The sequence below is a fragment of the Sapajus apella genome, unplaced genomic scaffold (assembly GCF_009761245.1).
Source record: "Sapajus apella isolate SASKATOON/1434 unplaced genomic scaffold, GSC_monkey_1.0 scaffold45, whole genome shotgun sequence".
NCBI lineage: Eukaryota > Metazoa > Chordata > Mammalia > Primates > Cebidae > Sapajus > Sapajus apella.
Window position 1 is genome coordinate 17,481,968 of NW_022436985.1, and position 24,692 is coordinate 17,506,659.

Consider the following 24,692-nt stretch of genomic DNA (forward strand, 5'->3'; position numbering starts at 1 on the left):
ACCCGCCCAGGGAGAAAGCTCCACCACAACTTGTTTGACCTCCACAGATTTCAAGCTTCACTTGTATCAAGCTAACTGCTTCCAGGTACAGCTACTTGACTCAAGACAGAAAGGTCAGGGTTGGGAAAGTCAGAAAGCATGGCATATTCAAATGCCATATTCTACTAATTATGGCAATCTGGATAATTTGTAATGGCAGGTTTCCTAATGTTAAAACAATATGACATTTTTGGAATAAGCTTATAGCAGGAGGCATCTCCCCAAAACACACTTCGGGATGTGGATTTGTGTGCAGAAACCTTACTGGAGAGCACTCCCAGCACTTGCACTTCCAGTGGCGTGAAGAAAGCAGGATTGGGCAGTGAGATAATTTATAACAAAGGGTCTCAGCAGCTCTGGAGTTGGAGTGGTCTCTTAGAGTTGACCCAAATCGATTAAAGTGACCACATCTTTGTAACTCATAATAAGCAGTAATTTAAAGAGAACTCCCTCAAGAAGGAAATATGACTTTGGAAAAGGTGAGTGTTTAGGGTGACTACAATCAGCCTAGTAAGGAGTTTATCAATTTTACTGATATTCAAAAAAGCAACTTTTGATAGCATTGACCTCTATTATTTTTCAGTTTTCCATTTCATTGATTTCTGCTTTTATCTTTGTTACTCCTTCTGTCTATTTACTTGGACTCAATTTGTAATTTTTTAAAGCTTCTTAAGGTAGAAGCTACTATCATTTTAATTTCTAGACCTTTCTTCTTTTCCCATATATACTTTTTGGTGGTGGTTATTGTTGTTGTTGTTGTTGTTGTTGTTGTTGTTTTGAGAAGTTCCTCTGAGCTACTTAATTTCCACAAAGTACCCTCCCCCAGCAAAAAGGAAAAACCACTACAAACAGAAAAACTCCTCAGTTCCTGAAGTACACTTAAACCAAGTACACCAAAGATAGTTTGGGGTTAATGTATATATTTTACAAACATTTTCTTATTTCTGAAATGGGCTTTGTCAAACAGCTTTCTTCAATGAAAGCTTTAAATCATTTCTTTTTTTATCGTTTAAGAATAAATTTTATTTATTTATTTATATTTTATTGCATTTTAGGTTCTGGGGTACATGTGAAGAACATGCAGGATTATTGCATAGGTCCATACATGGCAATGTGGTTTGCTGCCTCCATCCCCATCACCTATATCTGGCATTTCTCCCCATGTTATCCCTCCCCAACTCCCTATCCCCCACGGTCCCTCCCCTAGTCCCTTCCCCCCACAACCACAGTGTGTGATGCTCCTCTCCCTGTGTCCAGGTGTTCTCATTGTTCAACACCTGCCTATGGGTGAGAACATGCAGTGTTTCATATTCTGTTCTTGTGTCAGTTTGCTGAGAATGATGGTTTCCAGGTTCATCTATGTCCCTACAAAGGACATGAACTCGTTTTTTATGGCTGCACAGTATTCCACAGTTTTTTATGGCTGCATGTATATGTGCCACATTTTCCCTGTCCAGTCTATCATCGATGGGCTTTTGGGTTGGTTCCAAGTCCTTGCTATTGTAAACAGTGCTGCAATGAACATACGTGTGCATGTGTCCTTATAATAGAACGATTTATAATCCTTTGGATATATACCCAGTAATGGGATTGCTAGGTCAAATGGAATTTCTATTTCCAGGTCCATGAGGAATCACCACACTGTCTTCCACAGTGGTTGAACTAATTTACACTCCCACCAACAGTGTAAAAGCATTCCTATTTCTCCACAACTTCTCCAGCATCTGTTGTCTCCAGATTTTTTTATGATGGCCATTCTAACTGGCATGAGGTGGTATCTCAATGTAGTTTTGATTTGCATTTCTCTAATGACCAGTGATGATGAGCATTTTTTCGTATGTTTTTTGACCTCATATATGTCTTCTTTTGAAAAGTGTCTGTTCATATCCTTTGCCTACTTTTGAATGGGTTTGTTTTTTTCTTGTAAATCTGTTTTACTTCTTTGCAGATTTTGGATATAAGTCCTTTGTCAGATGGGTAGATTGCAAAAGTTTTTTCCCATTCTGTTGGTTGCCGGTTCTCTCTGATTGTTTCTTTTGCTGTGCAGAAGCTCTGGAGTTTAATTAGGTCCCATTTGTCTATTTTGGCTTTTGTTGCCAATGTTTTTCGTGTTTTAGTCATGAAATACTTGCCTATGCCTATGTCCTAAATGGTTTTGCCTAGATTTTCTTCTAGGGTTTTTAACGTGTTAGGTCCTTTGTTAAAGTCTTTAATCCACCTGGAGTTAATTTTAGTGTAAGGTGTCAGGAAGGGGTCCAGTCTGTGCTTTCTGCACACTGCTAGCCAGTTTTCCCAATACCATTTATTAAACAGGGTATTTTTCCCCCATTAGTTGTTTTTGGCAGGTTTGTCAAAGATTAGATGGTTGCAGATGTGTTGCATTGCCTCCGAGGCCTCTGTTCTGTTACATTGGTCTATATCTCTGTTTTGGTACCAGTACCATGCTGTTTTGATTACTGTAGACTTGTAGTATAGTTTGAAGTCAGGTAGTGTGATCCCTCCAGCTTTTTTCTTTTTGATTAGAATTGACTTGGCTATGCAGGCTCTCTGTTGGTTCCATATGAAGTTTAATGTGGTTTTTTCCAGTCCTGTGAAGAGGGTCATTGGTAGCTTGATGGGGATAGCATTGAATCTATAAATTACGTTGGGCAGTATGGCCATTTTCACGATATTGATTCTTCCTAACCATGAGCATGGAATGCTTCTCCATCTGTTTGTGTCCTCTCTTATTTCATTGAGCAGTGGTTTGTAGTTCTCCTTGAAGAGGTCCTTTATATCCTTTGTTAGTTGTATTCCTAGGTATTTTATTCTCTTTGTAGCAATTGTGAAAGTCAGTTCATTTTTGATTTGGCTCTCTTTAAGTCTGTTATTGGTGTATGGGAATGCCTGTGATTTTTGCATGTTGATTTTGTATCCTGAGACTTTGCTGAAGTTGCTTATAAGTTTCAGGATATTTGGGGCTGAGACAATAGGGTCTTCTAAATATACAATCATGTCATCTGCAAATAGAGACAATTTGACTTCCTCCTTTCCTAATTGAATACCTTTATTTCTTTTTCTTGCCTGATTTCTCTGGATAGAACTTCCAATAGCATATTGAATAGGAGTGGTGAGAGAGGACATCCTTATCTTATGCCAGATTTCAAAGGGAATGCTTCCAGTTTTTGCCCATTCAGTATGATATTGTCTGTGGGTTTGTCGTAAACAGCTTTTATTATTTTGAGATACTTTCCATCAATACCTAGTTTATTGAGAGTATTTAGCATAAAGGGCTGCTGAAATTTGTTGAAGGCCTTCTCTGCATCTATTGATATAATCATATGGTTTTTGTCTTTGGTTCTGTTTATGTGGTGAATTACTTTTATAGACTTGTGTATGTTGAACCAGCTTTGCATCCCCGGGATGAAGCCTACTTGATTGTGATGGATAAGCTTTCTGGTGTGCTGTTGCAATCAGTTTGCCAGTATTTTATTGAAGATTTCTGCATCTATGTTTTGGGTATTTTGATCCTTTTTGTGCTGGTTTCTTCCCATCTCGTGGATTTACCTACCTGTGGTCTTTGTGGTTGGTGACTTTCAGATGGGGTCTCTGAGTGGTTGTCCTTTTTGTTGCTGATGAAGTTATTTCTTTCTGTTTCTTAGTTTTCCTTCTAACAGTCAGGCCCCTCGCTGTAGGACTGCTGGAGGTCCACTCCAGACCCTGCTTGCCTGGGGATCACCTGCAGCAGCTGCAGAAGAGTAAGGGTTGCTGCCAGTTTCTTATTCTGCTATCTTTGTCCCAGAAGGATACCTGCCAGATGTCAGCCTGGGCTCTCCTTTATAAGGTGTCTCTTTGGTTATACAGAGGTTAGGGAGCTGCTGGAGGAGACAGTCTGTCCCTTATAGAAGCTCAAGTGCTGAGCTGTGACCTCCATTGTTCTGTTCAGAGCTGCTGGGCAGGTATGTTTAAGTCTGCAGCAGCGGAACTCATAACTGCCTTTTTTCCCCAGGTGCTGTGTCCTGGGAAGGTGGGGCTTTATGTATAAGTTCCTGTCATTCTGCTGCCTTTCTTCAGAGATGCCCTGCCCAGCAAGGAGGTATCCTAGTCACAGTCTGCCAGCAGAGGCATTGCTGAGCTTCCCTGGGTTTTGCCCATTTGCTGTGTGAATTTCCTTGCAGTTTTTTTTATAGGAGTATAGTTAGAACTGCCTTGGTAATGGCGGTCTGCCTCAGTAATGGCAGACTGTGTCTATAATGGTGGACTGCCTTGGTAATGGTGGACTGCCTTGGTAATGGCGGACTGCCTCAGTAATGGCAGACGCCCTTCCCCCCACAGAGCTGGACCATCCCAGGTCCAGCTGTGCTTGCTGTGAAACTCTCAATACAGAGCGTTTCAGATTGCTGGTTTTTGTAGGGGTGGGACCAGCTGAGGCAGATCACCTGGCTCCCTGTTTCTGCCCCCTTTTTTTCAGTTGAATGGGCAACACTGTCTCCCAGGTATTCCAGTCACCAGTCAAAATGGCACCCGGATTTGTGTGAGTCTTTGTGCGGAGACCCACTGTGCTGGTTGAAACAGCCACACTGGAGACTTGTGGTGCTTTTCCACCTGGGAATCTCCTGGTCTGTGGGCAGTAAAAATTCATTTGGAAATGTGGTAATCACTCACCCTCTGCATTTTCACTGGAAACTGCAATCCAGAGCTGTTTCTATTTGGCCATCCTGGAGTATCCCCCCATAAATACTTTTAAATCTGTAAATTTCCCTCTATAGATTCTTTTATGTATATCCAACAAACATTTATGTGTTCTTTTTACTCAAATCAATTTTTTTCCTAATTTTTCTTTTAATTTCTTTTTTGACTCTGAGTTATTTAGAACTATGTTTTTTACTATGGAAATATTTGGGAATTTGAGGGGTATATTTCTGTAGTTGATTTCTAGTTTTAATTCTGTTATGATCACAGAATATACTTTCATATGATTTCAATATTTTAAGTGTATTGAGATTTGTTTTATGGCCCTGCATGTGGTCCCTCTTCATAAATGTCCTATGTGCTTTTGAGAAGAATAGATGTTCTGTTGTTGTGTGTACTATTTTTTTTTTTTTTTTTTTTGGACACAGAGTCTTGCTCTAGTCTCCCAAGTAGAGTGCAGTGGCACAATTTTGGATCACTGCAACCTCCACCTCCCAGGTTCAAGCAGTTCTTCTGCCTCAGCCTCCCAATTAGCTGGGATTACAGGTGGAAACCACCATCCCTGCCTAATTTTTGTATTTTTAGTAGAGATGGGGTTTCACCACATTGGCCAGGTTGGTCTTGAATTCCTTACCTCAAATGATTCACCCACAACAGCCTCCCAAAGTGCTGGGATTGCAGGCGTGAGTCACTGAACCCGGCTTTTGACTGCTCTTTAAATCTTTTACATGCTTACATTTATTCTAACTTCTAGTTCTATCAGTTACTGAAAAAGGAATGTTTATATGTCTCTAGTTACAATTGCAAATATGTCTATTTTTTCAATTCTTATCAGTTTTGCATAATGCATTTTGAAGATCTTGTATGAGGCATGTAGGTTAAATGTTTATTATAATGTACTGATTGACTCATTTATGTATGTTAAAAAGTCCTCCTTTTTTCCTGAAATAATTCTTGTTTTGAGGTCTACTTTGCCTGACATTAATATAGACATTATAACTCCTCTTTTCTTTATGCTTGTATAATATCTATTTTTCATCCTTTTAATGCAATAAAAAATATCTATGTTAATATAAAATTAACATTATATTAACATTATTTATAAATTATATTTATAATTAATAAATTAGTTATAAAACAATTTAATATAAATGTATTAATAAATCATTGATTTCACATTATATTACTATAACATTAATATTAATATATTTATATTAATACAAATATATTTGTATTATAATGTTAATGTTGTATTTACATTAATATAAATATATTCATATTAATGTCACATTAATATAAATAATGGTAAATTTATATTATAATGCTGTCCCACTTTAAATAGAAATAAAACAAGTTCATGTAAAATTATTAACATTAAGATATTAATATAACATTACATATAATTAATATAAATTAACATTATATTAATATATAAATGTTAATACATTTACATTAACTTGATTTATATTTAAAGTGGGACAGCACATAGAACTCTTAAACTTTTATCTATTCGGACCATCTCTGCCTTTTAATTGAAAGGTCTAGATCATTTACATTTAATGTAATTTTCAGTATGGTTGGGTTTTAATATTCTACCTTGTTATTTTTTTCTTCTTAGTCTCATTTGCTTTGATCTTTATTTTTGCTTTCTATTTTTTGTTTTTTTATTTCCATTTTATCTCCACTATTACATTTTTCATGATACATCTACTTTATTTTTCAGCAGGTGCTCTGTGATTTACAAGGAGTTATTATTAGCTTATTACATTCTACTTTAAAATGATATTACACCTTTTCAAGTATAAGAACCCACTGCAACATTATCCTCTCCTATCTTTTGTGCTCTTGTTGTTTCACATTGTATTTCTATGTTATAAACCACAAAATTCAATGTTACTATTTTTCTTTAGTCAATAATATTTAAAGAAATGTAAAACTGAGAAAAAATATTTGTAATTCTCATATTTTGCATTTCTCGTGCTTTTTATTCATTTTCATTTTGACCCAAGTGTTCCTTCAACCTGAAGAACTTCATTTAACATTTCTGGTAATATATATCTGCTAACAAATTACCTGGCTGTAAAATCAATAATCTCACCTTAGTCTTTTATTTAATGTTATAGGCTGACTTTTTTTCAAATCTTTCAGCACTTCAAAGATGCCATTCTACTTTTCTATATCTAGCATTATTTCCTTTTTTATTTTATTTTTTTTTATTTTTTAAGCTCTGGGATACATGTGCAGAATGTGCAGGTTTGTTACATAGGTATACATGTGCCATGGTGGTTTGCTTCACCTATCAACCCATCATTTAGGTTTTGAGACCCACATGCATTAGCTATTTGTCCTAATGCTTTCTCTGCCCTGTTCCCCACCCCACAAAAAGCCCCCAGTGTGTGATGTTCCCCTCCCTGTGTCCCTGTGTTCTCATTATTCAACTCTCACTTATGAATGAAAACATGCAGTGTTTGGTTTTCTGTTCCTGTGTTAAGTTTGCTGAGAATGATGGTTTCCAGCTTCATCCATGTCCCTCCAAAGGATGTGAAATCATTCTTTTTTATGGCTGCAAAGTATTCCATGATGTATATGTGCCACATTTTCTTTATCCAGTCTATCACTGATGGACTTTTGGGTTGGCTCCAAGTCTTTGCTATTGTAAATAGTGCTGCCATAAACATATCTGTGCATGTGTCTTTATAGCAGAATGATTTACAATCCTTCGGGTATATACCTAGTAATGGGATTGCTGGGTAGTATTCAGTCATACCTGTTTTTGGTTTACTCTATAATGTCTTCTTTTATTTTTGTTTTTACGATGCTCTCTTTATCACTAGTTTTCAGGGATTTTATTAAAAATATCCCTTAATGTAGTTTTCTTTGCATTTATTCTGCTTGGAATTCATTAAACTTCTTGGCTCTGTGGGTTTGTAGTTTTCATAAAATTTGGAAACTGTTTAGCCATTAATGTTTCAAATATATTTTATTTCCTCCTTCCCTTTGATCCTTTTGGACTCCATTTAAATATATGTTAGACTGTATGACATTGCCCCACAGGTTACTGAAACTGTGTTTATTTCTATTTGTTTATGTCTTCTTTTATTATCTCATTTATTGCTGGTGAACAGTTGTTGTCACTCAATTTTAGATTTCCTTTCTAAACTCATTAGTTATAATAGAATATCATCTAATTTTTCTTCTATTTTCATTGTAGATAATCATATTGCCTATATCTAATTATATTCTGACTCTTTTCAAATATTTATGACACTTTTCTTAAATTGCAGCACTACACCAGTAGACTGCCAATAAAAGATTACTAGTAGTAGCAACCATTTTTATCATGTTTCTTATTCAAATGCTAACCTTTCAAGTGTTTAAACACTCAGTATGACATTTTCTATAAGTGTTTGAATATACTCCTTATCAAGTTATAGTAAGAGTGGCTTTAGAATTTTATCTATGCTTCTCTTCATCTATAGAAATAATCTTTTTCTCTTTTTAAATTTAGTATCATCAGTTCATCCTGGCAGTCCCATAACAAATCATACTATTTTCACACTGACATATTATTTCTTAATATATTCCTGGATTCATTTTAAATTTCTTTTATCCAGTTCATAAGTAAAATTAGTCTTCAGTTTTCTATTTTGTTTCACTTTCTTAAAATTGATGTCAGGGCTCTGTATGTCCTACCAAATTTGAGAAACTCTCATCCTTTATTTGTGCTAACTTTTATTTATACAACTCAGACATAAATCTATTCTCCTTGTGAAATGTTAAAACATGGCATAGGTAGTGAAGTTGTATTGCATCAAATTATCTAAGCTAAGATTTCATTTCCCATAATTTTACTTCATTCGATTGTTACATGTTAGGGTGAGCCATAAGAGATATTTAGAAAGAAGTGAAGGAGCAGAAATATTGTTTTAGCTTTTGAAGGCTCTCTTTCTTAACCTTCTCCAACTTCTGTATCAGGTGCTTAGTTGGCTCTGTTACTAAAGGTGCCAGTTTCTCCTGCAGAATGCCCCCATCATCAAAACTGTATGGCTGGCTGGGATGAGCACCTGACAGAGGTTTCAGTCTCCTCATGGATTCTAGCTTATCCTTTCAGGTCTCAAGTGTGACTTCAGGCTCCAGGACCAGAAACACCAAAGAAACAGCCTTTCATCCACAGTGTAAACAGCTCTCATGTTGTATAAGGTCAAAACTCCATAAAATAAATTATGTGTGTTTGTATCTGTGTGTGTGTGTGTAGTCCATGGAATGTAGAAGCAAAAGTTATTTAGTTTATCCCCGTTAGAAACCTGAATAAGGATGAGATTTTAGGTAAACATGTATTTGCTGCTATATTAGTTTGCCATGTCTCCCATAAGAAAATACCACAAACTGGGTAGCTCAAACCACAGAAATTTATTTTCTCACAGTTACGACGGGTGAACAGCAAGGTGTTGGCAGGTTGAGTTTTTTGTCTAAGAACTTTATTCTTGAATTGCAAGTGGCCAAGTTCTCACTGTGCCCTCACATGGTTGTTCCTCAGTTCCTCAGTGTTTAATTTCCTCATCTTGTAAGGACACCAGTCATACTGGATTTGTGCCCATCCATATGACCTCATTTTATCATTTTATCTTAATTACTTCTTTAAAGGCCCGATCTCCAAATAGAATAATACTGTGAGGTACTAGGGGTTAGAACTTTAACATACAAAGTTTAGGAGGACAAAATTCTGCCTGTAATAGATGGAACAGGACATTTTTTGTGGAAATAAGTAAATAAAGTTGGTTGTTTCTAAGCATGTTGGAGGCCGTGGGGGAAAGAAAATGATTATTTCATAGGTTAAGAAATAACTGGCTACTTGTACCAGGTTAACTACATAGGATCACTCCCAGAAGAAAAGGGGCAACACTTTATTCTCACTGGAATAGAGAGGCTTACTCTGGTTGGGTTTGTCTTTTCTGCCCACAATATCACTAAAACCACCACATCTGTGAACTTCCAGAATACCATATTCACCATCAAGGTATTCCACACAGCATTGCTCCTGACCCCCAACTGAAGTGTGGCAATGGGCTCATTGTTTGTTAGTTGACTTCTTATTATATAATCATTGTATATTACAAGATTTTCCCTAGAGTCTCATCTTATCAATACCTTTCAAATAATTTTAAGGTTATATCCAACAGGTTTAATTTGTGTAACTCATTTATACCAATTTTTTTATTTTCAACTTTTATTTTAAGTTCCAGGGCACCTGCACAGGATTTTGTTACACATATAAATGTGTGCCTTGGTGATTATTCTTCCTGATGTTCACATATTCTGTTCCATTGGCCTATGTGTCTGTATTTGTGCTGTTTTGGTTACTGTAGCCCTGTAATATAGTTTAAAACAGGTTGCATGGTGTCTCCAGTTTTGTTACTTTTGCTTAGGATTGTCTTAGTTATTTGGGTTCCTTTTTGATTCCATAATAATTTTAAAATAGTTTCTTCTAATTCTGTGAAGAATGTCTATGGTACTTTAATGGAAATAGCATTGAATCTATAAATTACCAAGGGCAGTATGGCCATTTTCATTTTATTAATCCTTCCTATCCATGAGCATGTAATGTTTTTCCATTTGTTTGTGTTCTCTCTGATTTCCTTGAACAGTGGTATGTAGTTTGTCTCGAAAAGGTCCTTCACTTCCCCTGTTAGCTGTATTTCTAGGTACAAAGGACATGATCTCATTCCTTTTTATGTCTGGATAGTATTCCATGGTGTGTATATGTACCATATTTCCTTATCTAGTCTATCACTGGAATTTAAGTTGATTCCATGTACGTTGCTACTGTAAATTGTGCTGCAATGAACATACATGTACATGTATCTTTGTAATAGGATGATTTATATTCCTTTGGGTATATACTCAGTAATGGGATTGCTGGGTCAAATGGTATTTCTGCCTCTAGATCTTTGAGAAATCACCACATTGTCTTTCACAATGGTTGAACTAATTTACACTCCCACCAACAGTGTATAAGTGTTGCTTTTTCTTCACAACCTTGCCAGCATCTGTTGCTTTTGGACTTTTTAATAATTGCCATTCTGACTACTGTGAGTTGGTATCTCATTGTGGTTTGATTTGCATTTATCTAATGATTAGTGATGTTGAGCTTTTAGTCATATGTTTGTTGGCTGCATGGATGCCTTTTTCTGAGAAATGTCTGTTCATGTCCTTTGCCCAGTTTTTAATGGGATCGTTTTATTCTCATAAATTTGTTTAAGTTACTTGTAGATTATGTATTTTAGACCTTTGTCAGATAGATGAATTGCAAAAATTTTTCCAATTCTGTATATTGTCTGTTCACTCTGATTTTCTTTTGCTAAGTAAAAGTTCTTTAGTTTAATTAGATCCCATTTGTCAATTTTTGCTTTTGTTGCAATTGCTTTTGATATCTTTGTCATGCAATCTTTGCTCATACTGATGTCCTGAGTGGTATTGCCTAGGTTTTCTTTCAGGGTTGTTATCATTTTGGGTTTTCTATTTAAGTCTTTAATCAATCTTGAATTAATTTTTGTTTATGGTGTACAGAGGGCATCCAGTTTTAATTTTCTGCATATAACTAGCCAGTTCTCCTAGCACCATTTGTTAAAAGGCAACCCTTTCTCCATTGTTATTGTCAGGTTTACCAAAGATAAGATAGTTGTAGGTGTGTGGTCTTATTTCTGAGTTCTCTATTCTGATCTATTGCTCAGTTCTCCATTCTGTTCTATTGCTCTACGTGTCTGTTCTTTTACCATTATCATACTGTTTAGTTACTGTAGCCTTATAGTTTGAAGTCAGGTACCATAATGCTTCCAACTTTGTTCTTTATGCTTAGGATATTCTCAGCTATGTGAGCTCTTTTTTGGTATATGTTATTTTAAAAGTTTCTTCTAATTCTGTGAAGAATGTCAATGGTAGTTTAATGGGAATAGCTTTGAATCTATAAATTACTTTGGGAAACATGGCCATTTTCACATTAATTCTTCCTATCCATGAGCATGGAATGTTTCTCCATTTGTTTGTGTCCTCTCTGATTTCCTTGAGCAGTGGTTTGTAGTTCTCCTAGAAGAGGTCCTTCACTCTCCTTATTAGCTGTATTTCCTTGTTAGCTGTATTCCTAGATTTCATTCTTTTTGTAGAAATTGTAAATGGGAGTTCATTCATGATTTGGCTCTCTGCTTGCCTGTTGTTGGTGTATAGGAATGTTAGCAATTTTGCACATTGATTTCGTAATTTTGTTTTTTGATTCTTTGCTGAAGTTGCTTATCAGCTTAAGAAGAGGTTGGGCTGAGACAATGGGATTTTCTAGATATAGCATCATGTCATCTGCAAACAAACATAATTTGACTTCCTCTCTCATTGTTTGAAAACCCTTCATTTCTTTCACTTGCCTGATTATCCGAGTCAGGACTTTAAATACTATGTTGAGTGGGGGTCATGAGAGAAAGGACATCCTTGTCTTGTGCTGGTTTTCATGGGAATACTTGCAGCTTTTGCCCATTCAGTATGATATTGGCTGTGGTTTTGTCATATTATTGTGGTTTTGTCATTATTTTGAGGTATGTTTCTTCAATACCTAGTTTACTGAGAGTTTTCAACATAAATAGATGCTGAATTTTATTGAAGCCCTTTTCTATATTGAGATAATCATGTGCTTTTTGACTTTAGTTCTGTTTATGTGATGAATAACATGTATTTATTTGTCTATGTTGAACCAACCTTGCATCCCAAGGATGAAGCCAACATGACTGTGGTGAATAAGGTTTGTTATGTGCTGTTGGATTCAGTTTGTCCATATTTTATTGAGGATTTTTGCACTGATATTCAGCAGGGATATTGGCCTGAAGTTTTTTTTGTTGTTGTTGTATCTCTGCCAAGTTATGATATCAGGATGATACTGGCCTTATAAACCGAGTTAGGGAGGAGTCCTTCCTTTTCAATTTTTTGAAATAGTTCAGTAGAAATGGCATCAGCTCTTCTTTATACCTCTGGTAGAATTCAATAATAAATTCTTCTGGTCCTGGCCTTTTTTGGTTGGTAGGGTGTTTATTATGGCTTCAATTTCAGAACTCATTATTGTTCTACTTGGGGATTCAATTTCTTCCTGGTTCAGTCTTGGGAGGTTGTTATGTGTTCAGGAATGTATCTGTTTCTTGGAGAGTTTCTATTTTCTGTGCAAAGAGGTGTTCATAATATTATCTGATGGTTGTATTCCTGCAGGGTCAGTGGTGATATCCTCCTTATCAATTCTGATTGTGTCTATTTGATTATTCTTCATCTCTCTCTCTCTCTCTCTCTCTCCTTTTTTTTTAACTAGTCTAGGTAGCAGCCTATATATATATATATATATATATATATATATATATATATATACACACACACACACATATTTTTTAAACTAGCTCCTGGTTTTGCTGATTTTTGTAAGAGTTGTTCATGCCTCTGTCTCCTTCAGTTCAGCTCTGACATTGGTTATTTCCTGTCTTCTGCTAGCTTTGTGGTTTGCTCTTGGTACTCTGGTCCTTTTAGTTGTGTTGTTAGTTTGTTAACATGAAATCTTTCTAGCTTTTTGGTGCAGGCATTTAGTGCTATACATTTCTCTTTTCACACTGCTTTGGCAGCATCCCAGAGATTCCAGTTTCATTGTCTCCTTGTTCTCATTCATTTCAAATAACTTCTTGATTTCTGCCTTAATTTCATTATTTACCCAGGAGATATTCAGGAGGAGTTATTCAATTTCCATGTAGTTGTGTGGTTTTTGAGTGAATTTCTTAGTCTTTGAGTTCTAATTTTATTTCCCTGTGGTCTGAAAGACTGTTATTATTTCAGTTCTTTTGCATTTGCTGAAGGATGTTTTACTTCCAATTATGTGATCAATTTTAGAGTAAACACCATATGACAATGAGAAGAATGTATATTCTGTTGTTTGGAGAGTTCTGTAGATGTCTATGAGATCCACTAGATCCAGCGTTGAGTTCAGGTTCTGAATATCTTTGTTAATTTTCTTTCTCAATGATCTATCTAATATTGTCAGTGTGGAGTTAATGTCTCCCACTATTACTGTATGAAAGTCTAAGTCTCTTTATAGGTCTCCAAGAACTTGCTTTATGAATCTGGATGGTCTTGTATTAGTGCATATATATTTAGGATAGTTAGCTCTTCTTGTTGAGTTGAACCCTTTCTCATTATGTAATGCCCTTCTTTCTCTTTTTTAATCTTTATTGGTTTAAAGTCTGTTTCGTCAGAAATTATGATTGCAACCCGTGCTTTTTTCCATTTTCTTCGTAAATTTTTCTCCTTTATTTTGAGCTTATGTTTGCCATTGAACATGAGATGGGTCTCTTGAAGACAGGATAGCAATGGGTCATGACTCTTTGTCCAGCTTGCCATTCTGTGTCTTTTAATTGGAGCATTTAGCAAATTCTCACATAACATTTAACTTTAATATCATTATGTGAGAATTTGATTCTGTCATCATGATGACAGCTGGTTATTTTGCAGACTTGTTTATGTGGTTGCTTCATAGTGTCACTAGTCTGTGTACTTGTGTACTTCAGTGTGTTTTTGTAGCAGCTGGTAATGGTTTTTCCTTTCCATATTTAGTGCTTCCTTTAAAAGCTCTTGCAAGGCAGGACTGGTGGTGATGAATTTCCTTGCCTGAAAAAAATTTCACTTCTCTTTTGCTTATGAAGCTTAGCTTGGCTGGAAATGAAATTCTGAGTTGGAAATTCTTTTCTTGAAGAATGTTCAACACTGGCCTGCAATCTCTTCTGGCTTATAGGGTTTTCATTGAGAGGTCCACTGTTAGTCTGATGGGTTTCCCTTTGTAGATGACCCGGCCTTTCTCTCTGGCTGTCTTTAACATTTTTTCTTTCATTTCTCATTTTGACCTTGGAGAATCTGATAATTATGTGTCTCAAGGTTGATCTTCTTGTGGAGTATCTTACTAGAGTTCTCTGTATTTCTTGAACCTGAATGTTGGCCTGTCTTCTTAGATTCAGGAAGTTCTCCTGGATGATATCCTGAAGTATGTTTTCAAATTTGGCTCTGTTCTTCCAGTTTCTTTCAGGTATCCCAATAAGTCATAGGTTCAGTCTTTTCACACAGTCCATATTTCTCAGAGGTTTTGTTTGTTCTTTTTCATTCTTTTTTCTCTATTCTTGTCTGCCTGTCTTTTCAGAAAGATAGTTTTCAAGCTCTGAGAGTCTTTCCTCTGGTTGGTCTACTTGTCTATAGATACTTATAATTGCACTGTGAATTTCTTGTGTTGTGTTTTTCATCTCCATTAGGTCAGTTACACTCCTCTCTAACCCAGCTATTCTTATCAGCTCCTGTATTGTTTTATCATTATTCTAGCTTCTCTGCATTGAGTTACAACATGCTCCTTTAGCTCAACAAAGCTCATTATTACCCACCTTCTGAAGCCTACCTCTGTTAATTCAGGCATCTCAGCCTCAGCCCAATTATATGCCATTGCTGGAGAGCTATTGCAGTTATTTGAAGGAAACTTTTTGAGTTGTAGTATTTTTACATTGACTGCTTCTCATCTTTTGTGGCTTATCTAACCAATTTTTGAAATTACTGATCTTTAAATGGGGTTTTTGTGGGGTCTGTTGTGGTTGTTGTTGCTTTCTCTTTTTCTTTTTATAAGCAGGCCATTCTTCCATAGGGCTGCTGTTGGAGGATCACTGCAGACCCTAGCTGCCTCAGTTTTTCCCTTACCTGAAGGTATCACTAGTGAAGGCTGTGAAACAGCAAAGATGACAGCCTTCTCCTTCCTCTGGGAGCTCCATTCCAGTGGGGCACTGATTATTTGCTGGCCCAGACACTCCTGTAGAAGGTGTCTGGAGACCCCTGTTAAGAGGCTTCAGTCAGGAAGGATGGGATCAAGAGCCCACTGAAAGAAGTAGTCTGGTTGCTTTTTGGTAGAGCATGTGTACTGTGTTGGGGGGACCCTTCCTCATCCACACTGCCTGGACTCTCCAGAGCCCGGAAGCTAGAAAGGTTGAGTCAACTGAACTGCAGAGACATTGGCTGCTTCTCCCCACAAGGGCTCTGTCCCAGGGAGAGATCAGAGTCTGTCTGTATAATCCTAGCTGGAGTTGCTGAAATTCCTACAGGGAGGTCCCTGCTCAGTGAGGAGGTATGAATTAGAGTCCCACTTAAAGAAGCAGTCTGGGCTGGACACAGTGATTCACACCTGTAATCCCAGCACTTTGGAAAGCTGAGGCAGATGGATCATCTGAGGTCAGGAGTTTGAGACCAGCCTGACCAACATGGTGAAAACCCATCTCTACTAAACTACACGAATTAGCCAGGTGTGGTGGCACATACCTGTAATCCCAGCTATTTGGGAGGCTGAGGCAGGAGAATCACTTGAACCCGGGAGGTGGAGGTTGCAGTGAGCTGAGACTGCACCATTGCACTCCAGGGTAACAAGAACAAAACTTAATCTCAAAGAAAAAAAAGAAAAAGCAGCAGCAGCAGTCTGGCCACATTCTGGCACAGCAGCTGTGCTGCATTGTGGGGGACTCCTCCTTGCAGGGCCTAGACTCCCCAGAACCAGCAGCTAGAACTGAGTTGCCCAAACGGCAAAAATGTCAGCCACCCTTCCTCCTGGAAATTTGTCCATCTCAGGCATTCTCCAGCCTGCTGCATTGGCCAACTGGAATTCCAAGCCAGTGGTTCTTAACTTGTGAGGTGCAGGGGAAGTGGGGCCTTCAGAATGACACTGCTTGGCTCCCTGGATGTAAGGGGATGTTAAGGATGGAACTCTCACCTTGTCAGGATTCCTGAGGCTGCAGTCTGAAAAACTCCTGGGTATCTGTGTGAGCCTCTGTGTAAGCCTGAACAACTACTCTGCTGAGACTTTGCAGAGCTCTGCGTATTGAACCAAAGGCCCTGGTAGCATGGCCTCATGAAGGGATCTCCTGATCCGTGGTTTGCAAAGATCTGTGGGAAAAGCGCGGTTTCCCAGGCAGGGTTGCACAATCACTCACAGCTTCCTTTGGCTGGGGATGAGGATTCCTTTGGCTCTATCCCACCGCTGGGGTGGACCGTTGTTGCCCTACCCTACTTCCCTTCATTCTCCACGGGTCAAGTTGGATGCCTAGTTGAGTCCCAGGGCTAAAATCTGGATATTTCAGTTGAATGTGCCAAATTCACTCTCTATTTTCATTCTTCTCTATGAGATCCACAGACTGCAGTTGCTCCTAATCGGCTGGCCGATTTTTATTTTATAAAAATAAAAATCCTAATCGGCCATTTTTATTTTATAAATAATGGGAAGACAATGCCCTAAATGAAACTCCATGTTGTTTATCTCTGTAAATAGTTTAGCTGTTACTGCTATCCATTAGTCAGAGGCATTTTAAATAATTCTAACACTCTTTGATCCTTTACCTGAGAAAAGCAGTTTAAGTAGGACTTTTATTTTTCCAGTGGTCACAGGTAGCTTTATTAAAATAAAGGGCCTGTGTTTATTTAAAAAGAAGAATTGCCAATAAAGAACCTGGAAAATTATATTTAAGAATTTTGCCAAAACTCTTCAACTATCTATATATTGCTTTAGGGAATTAAGTTAATTAGGTTAGATGATAGTAACTCCCAGAACAAATATTGTTATTTGGGTTAGCAGAGGAAAATCTAATTGCTGACAATGTGATGCATTTCTTTTGATGCTTTGAAGCTATTCAGTAAAATATGCAAAGCCCAGTACACATAGCATAAAGTGCTTCTTTTATTCTCCTGAGCCAACTTACTCCTCTCTAGCTCATCAAATAATTAACTGGTATTAGTTTCCCTTTTTTCCATATTTCCCTTTCTTCCTAAACAAGCATCATGTGAAAAGTTGTGTGGTTATTAGAATCACACACTATTTGTGTACTTATTGTGATCTGAGATGTTAAATGATTATATGTAGTGGTCAGGGTCATGGCAGCAAATAGATGGCAAACTCAAAAGAAATGACCAAAAAGAATAAAAGCACTATTTACAAAGCTATGGGCAAAATTAATGGAAACCAACATGGGATGGTGAAGCATCCTTGGGTTAGCAACAGTGGGAAGCCATTAACACCATTAGGCATAAAAGAAGGTAAGGGAGGAAGCAATTCCTAGAACAGGGAGTACTGCCAGACCCTGGAGAGAGTGCTATAGCACTGCCAAACCCTGGAGAGAATGAGAAGACGGCCAGGCCTAAGGAATGCAGCCGCTTATAAACCACAGACAGTAGGAAGATGACAAGGAATAAATCCTCTAACCACTTCCTTCCAGCTCCCTGAATTCCCGCTGGTACCTCCTATTGGCTGAAACTAACCCAAAGCCAAAAAGTCCTGATTAATGACCATGAAGGTCATCTTCCAGGAGCAAAGACAAAGCTACAGAGGGTAGAGAATGGATCTGGCACAGATTATATGGTTATTTTGTATGTGAATCATTTGTACTAAATTTCTATGAAGATTAATTGAAAACTTTTGGGAGCAGAATAATATGCTATACAATAAAAGAGTACCTGGAAGATAGTAAATGCTTGTAAAATGTTTGCTGAATAAATAAAACTCAGACTGGACTGTAAGCACTATACCAAACTTAGGTTTCTCAGCTCAAGTCTAGAACAGATTCTTTAAAAACTCTTAGCAGTTTAGGCAGTCTCTACTATATCAAGTCCTTGGTGAAGGATTATCAACTAAAATGGCGGCTGGATAAATACATGAGTACATAGATAAGCAGATGAAAATGTAGATAACTCATAAAATTTTATATACATTAGGAAACTTGAGTGTAATCTCATCCAACTGCTTCATTTTGTAGGCAAAAAATAGAATTTTTTGTTGATTAAAAACTCAATATTGCAGTGTTGGGAAAAAAAAATCTCACGACTCTAGCCTCTTCTAACTAAATATGCTACCTCTAACTTACAGTTTACCAATTTTTTCATTCAAATAAGTTTAAGAGCTCTCTTGTATAAGTTTGTGACTACAGTTAATAAAACATGTTATTTTAAACTGTCAAGCAAATAGATTTTCAGTGTTTTTACCACAAAAAAAAAAATGATAATTATGTGAGGTAATACATATGTTAGTTAACTTGATTTAGCCATTCCACAATGTATATGTAATTTAAAGCATCATGTTGTATATGATAAATATAGAAAATTATGTCAGTTAAAATGTTTTAAAAATTGTTCCATTCAAATCAACGTCAATTAGGGACGACGACAATGATGATGATGAGAGAGAAAGGAAAAGCACAAGTATTCGCTCCCTTAGCATGACCCATGACTTGTGAAATGTGCTTGCCTCACCACTGAAAGAATGCTGAGGAGTCTACTTGTTTCTGTGTAACCTAAGTGTACAATGAACTTGCATCCACAGAAAGTATTTGAGAATGTAGCTCTCCAGAAGTAATAGCACTTTAAAAGTAATCATTAATCAATCTAAATAGATGTAATATTTATACCTATCTAATTATCATTATTCAACTAAATCTTCATCTTACTTTTTATGAAAGTACAACAAAAATAAACTTAACCAATGCCAAATGTAAAAATAAATTTCTTTATCATTTCCCCAAATATAATTACCATCTCCCATTTTAGAAAGCTTTAATAAATTCTGATTGATGGGCTAGACATGGTGGCTCACACCTGTAATCCCAGCATTCTGGGAGGCCAAGGCTGGTGGATCACTTGAGGTCAGGAGTTTGAGACCAGGCTGACCAACGTGGTATCTGATAAAAATACAAAAATTAGCTGGCAGTGGTAGTGCAGGCCTGTAATCCCAACTACTTGGGAGGCTGAGGGAAAAGAATTGCTTGAACCTGGGAGGTGAAGGTTGCAGTGAGTCGAGATGGGGCCATTACACTCCAGCCTGGGCAACAGAGTGAAACTCCATCTCAGAAAAAACAAAAAATTTGACTGATAAAACACAAATTATTAATTTCTCACTTGAATTAATATTAATGTTTTAGGTCTATACTCACATTCAAAAATTTGGATGCAAACATTGTTTAGCAGGATTTTTTATTTCCCTTCAGTGTCTTAGATGGAAGGCATAAAACTGACTTTCATGACTTGAAATATATTATCTGTACATTTTTTAATTTTGCTTTTGAAGCCAGGAGATATATTGGAAATACCACCTACATTTATTTTTTAAGTGTACTGAAGAATAACACTTTTGAAACCTGTAATCCATATTTAAATGAAAGGCCATGTAACCAACCTTTGAAGTTCAAAAGTGTCAATCCACTAAAATGCAGAGTTACTTTGTTACAGATCAGAAGTGCAGGGTCGTGGGGTGGCAGGATGCAAATCCTTCCCAGACTGATGTGGCTTTTCACCACACAGTGGCGCTTGCTCTCTCCGGCCTAAATAGGGATTGGGGCAATTCTGAGTCCTGTGAGGAGCACAGCAGAATCTCCAGGTGAGTGCCCGTTTAGTGAGCCTGGTCTGGGGAGTTTGGCTAGGAATATATTGGGACTCTGGGAGCCACTGTCCACCTCCCAGCTTCCCAGCACTGGTGGCTTGTTAACTCCCGCGACTCCGGGTTTTCCCCTGGCAGAGGACTAGACCTCTACTCTATCCCCCACCACCCTGCAGTGGGGGTAGCTGGGGAGGGGAAGTTGGCTGTTAGGCAGAAAACAGCAACCCAGTAGATACAATTTTGCGCCTTTTTTGTGTGTATATTTTTACTCTCAGCGTTAGTTGTGATCAGCAACTTGATAAACTTGAATCAGGAATTTGTCTGCACAATTACCTGTAATGGGTGTCTATAATGAAAGGACTTTCAGAATCAGTTGCCATGAGGTGGAAGTTCATGAACCCAAATGCCCAATATAACACCAAATACACTAGGTTGGTATAAAGATACCATCTTATGTTCTTTAATATATCAATTGGCAAGGCAAAGAGAAACAGGTGGCTGTCCTGGATCTCAGCCGGAGACGTCTCAGCAGGCCTCCTTCCTCTCAGAGAGCGGCTTTGGAAGGGGAGTGGGCTGGGAGGAGGCAGGGGAGGCCGAGAAGCACAAATTCATGACTCCCCAGCGTGCGTGTGCCCGCGCGTTTCTGCGCTGTGTAACTCCAGGGGCCCAACTTCGGTCCGGACGGATGAGTGCAGGGCAGGAAGGGCCCGGCAATTCACCTCCCCAGCGGGTGTCGCCGTCCCAAAACCGTGGAGCCTGACAGCTGAGCTGTTCAGCCCCAGGGGGCGACCAGCCTACGAAGCGGGAACTCGAGGAGGGACCGAGGGACGCGGGATGGCGGCTACTCTGCCGCGCTTCGCCCTTACCTCCTTACCTCCAGGTAGTACAAGTCCACGGTAGTGATCTGCGAGTCCAGGAAATCTTCGTAGGTGTTGAACTGAGTGACGATATTGTCCACGGCCTTCAGCCCCTCTTCCTGATCCATGGCGGTAGCCTCGGCCGAAGCGTCCTTAGCAACGGAAGTAGGAGGGCAGGTCAGGAAGCTCCACCCACTTCGTTCCTGCCAATCAGTTCAGGCCGTCGTGAGCTCTGCACGTTAATCCCACCTCCTGTTTGTTGCTGAGTTTTTGGCTCCTGCCTCACTCCTGGGAAAACTGTGTTGAATAAACCCCACTCCATGTTCAGGTCCGATACCCATCCACCGACTCAGGCTAAGTTGAACTGTGGAGCAACCAGAGAGGTGCAAACTGCAATCCAAAGTTCAAAAGTATGACACTCCCGAGATAGTTAGACAAAATATTAGGAATCAGCTCCCAATTGCATTCTAAAATAATGTTATGCAAGACAAAAATATGAAGATATTTGGCAAAAGGAGTATCTCAAAAACAAGTCTATCAAAATGATGTGACAAGGACAATAATAAAATAATGAGTTTGTTAAATTATTTTTAAAGTTATAACAAAGGTAAATTATTGCTAATGTTTGTGTACAAGAAGCAACTTATGAAATTCCCAAAGGAAGAAACTCAATTTAAAAAAAAATGTCTTTGCAGACCTTTTTTGGTACCAAGTTATTGCTTTCATGTGTTTTACTATTTTAGCACACTGAAAAATTTTGCTGTGTTGAAGCTGTCCTTTTTAAAGGATAAAATATCTGTGACAACTTATTAAATAAAGGATTTTACTAAAGATTTTTGGTTTTCTTCAGAACAGTATTGTGTTTTTAAAATATGAATTTAAAGTAATCTAACATAGCAGCTTGCAAAATATGTTGAGAACCAATTTTTGGATTTTAATATTTTACAAACCATTCTTGAGAATTAACATAATACAATGCTAAGCCTTTAAGTGTTGCTAAGTACATTTTTAATTCGTCTTGAAGATTTTCACAGATGGGCTAACAAAATTTTAATGAAAACATCTGGTAAGATACTTCACTTTCAGTTAGCTTTCCTGATTTAAAAAGGTCATCTCAAAAATTATGATATCATGAATTGCAAATTTTAAGTGATATAGACACAATCTTTAGGGTATTACTAACTTGTTTTTGTTCAATGAATGTATTCTGACACGTTTTAAAAGATATTTTGGGCCTTATTTTTTAATGCAATTTAATCACTGAATTTGGGAAAACAAAAAGGAGAAAAAAACCTCAGACACTGATAACCCATCAAAAGTAATAATAGGCCAGGCGCAGTGGCTCACGCCTGTAATCCCAGCACTTTGGGAAGTCTAGGTGAGTGGATCATGAAGTCAGGAGTTCAAGACCAGCCTGGCCAACATGGTGAAACCTCATCTTTACTAAAATTACAAAAATTGCCTGGGTGTGGTGGCAGGCACCTGTAATCCCAGCTACTCGGGAGGCTGAGGTAGAGAGTTGCTTGAACCCAGGAGGTGGAAGTTACAGTAAGCCGAGATCGCGCCACTGTACTCCAGGGCGACAGAATGAGACTTCGTCTCAAAAAAAAAAAAGTAATAATAGTAACAACTTTTATTGAATGCACCCTGCATGCCAGCCACTGTATTGAGTGCCCAAAATAGATTACCCCCATTGTATTAAAATTAACAACCATCAACAATTTGGCATCATCTAATATTTTTAAAGATACTGAAATTCAAGTAGCCCAAGGATAGAGACGAAATACATATGACTAAAACATGCTAATTAGTAAGGGATATAGGTCTCAGTATTCTCTGCTGTCTAGAGAATTCTCTAAGTTCTTCCTGAAAGAGGCATTATGCTGGATGAACTGAGCACAAAAGTGGCATTATTCTGGATGAACTTAGAAAAGATTCAGTCTCTTTGTGCAAAGAATATAAGCGTTTGCTTTAGTGCAATAATAATAACAGTGAGAACTTACCATGTGCCTGCACCCATTCTAAATGCTTCACATACATTATCTTGTTTGCTCATGACGACAAACTCATTACCTAGCATTGGTCTTATTCTCGATATAGATACAGAATGAATTTAAATGACTTGGCCAAAATTCCAAAAATAATAACACAATGTATTACTTTGCATTTCACATATAAATATAGCAGAGGTAAAGAGAGCTACATGAACTCATTATTTTGAAGAGCCACATGGAACTAATTATTAACTTTATTTGTTATTTAGAAAAAAAAAAAAAAAAAAGCCAAACATTGTGGCTCACATCTGTAATCCCAACACTTTGAAAGGCCAAAGCAGAAGGATTGTATGAGGCCAGGAGTTCAAGACCAGCCTGGGCAACCTGTCTCTACAAAAATAAATAGTGAGACCCTGTCTCTACAAAAATTTTAAAAAAAGTAAATTAAACAGGTACAATGACGTGCCTGCAATTCTAGATACGCAAGAGGCTGAGGTGGGAGGATTGCTGGAGCCCAAGAGTTTGAGGTTATAGTGAGCTATGATCACACCACTGCATTCCAGCTTGGGCAACAAAGCAAGACCCTGTCTCTAAAAAGTAAAGAGCAAAAAAAAAGGTAATTTAACTTGTGATAGGGAACATGAGTTGGCACACAAAAAAAAGAAGCAAAAGGGATGGCATATTCCAAGATAGGGAGGCAAGAAAAATCAGTTCTATGTAGGAAAAAGCAGCAAATTGTTTTGATGGCTGTGAGGGGCCTAGTAAGGAGAGCAGAGGGAAGGGAGCTCACTAGGTAGAGGCAGTAGACTGGTAGGAAAACTTTGAATGCTAGGTTGAAGAGTTTGCAAAAAGTAGCACCCATATCCTTGAACAAGAGAGGGATACAATGAAAATGGTTTCAGGAGCTGCTCACGCATTACTGAATATGACTGAAGTCTTCAGAGAGCTTATATGTGTCACATTTGTTTTAAAGTCCGCCTATACCAAGATTTCATCACTTTTAAGAAATAGCAAAGCATCTAAGAAATGTTTGGGTTCATTAAACTATAGCACTTTAATGAAAAGGACCTATATGTTAGTAAAATGTGAGGTCATGGTTTGCCATGACTAATCATAATATTGTTCATAATTTTGATCATAATTCTGATCATAAAATTGATCATAATATTGTTCTCTTATTATCAATTGCGATTGTGCATTTTTTAGGGAAACCTCATTAAATTTACCACTTGGTCAACCTCTCTTTGATGAAGTAATCTCTCCAGCATCCAAATTTAAACAATCATGAAATTATTTTCAGTCAATGAGTCTAGAAATGTCTTCTAACTCAAAACACTTAGGCCGATTTTCAACAAATTAGCTTCTCTGTTAATATCGAGAAAATTCATAAACTTATCCTAGTTCCTTGCAGTAAGGCTAGAATTAATAATAAGCATAACTCAATTGCCTTTTTCCAAACTTTGAATTTAAGCTCAAAACCACTTTCAGACCTGTGCCTGAGAAATTACATGAAAGGGTGGCAACAAAGAAATTAATAAGTTTCAGCAAGCTTCTTTTTTCATTGAAAGACCTTTGTTATGACCAAGAGATACTTTATTTTGGTTAACATGAATTCCTACTTCAAGTCCAGGATTTTTAAAGACTGAAACCTGGAATTTAGCACCAATCCCAGAAATTCCATTCTTT

The 24,692-nt window shown here is 37.6% G+C and overlaps 1 protein-coding gene across 1 annotated transcript in view; it reads right to left on the reverse strand.

The window, feature by feature from the left end:
* Nucleotides 1–21,183, reverse strand: part of CFAP299 (cilia and flagella associated protein 299) — a 615,251-nt gene extending 594,068 nt beyond the window's left edge. The window contains exon 1 of the mRNA XM_032239813.1: nt 21,030–21,183. Within this exon, the coding sequence (XP_032095704.1) occupies nt 21,030–21,140 (111 nt within the window). The 5' untranslated portion in view covers nt 21,141–21,183. The remainder of the gene's footprint in view (nt 1–21,029) is intronic.
* Between the last annotated feature and the right edge of the window lie 3,509 nt (nt 21,184–24,692).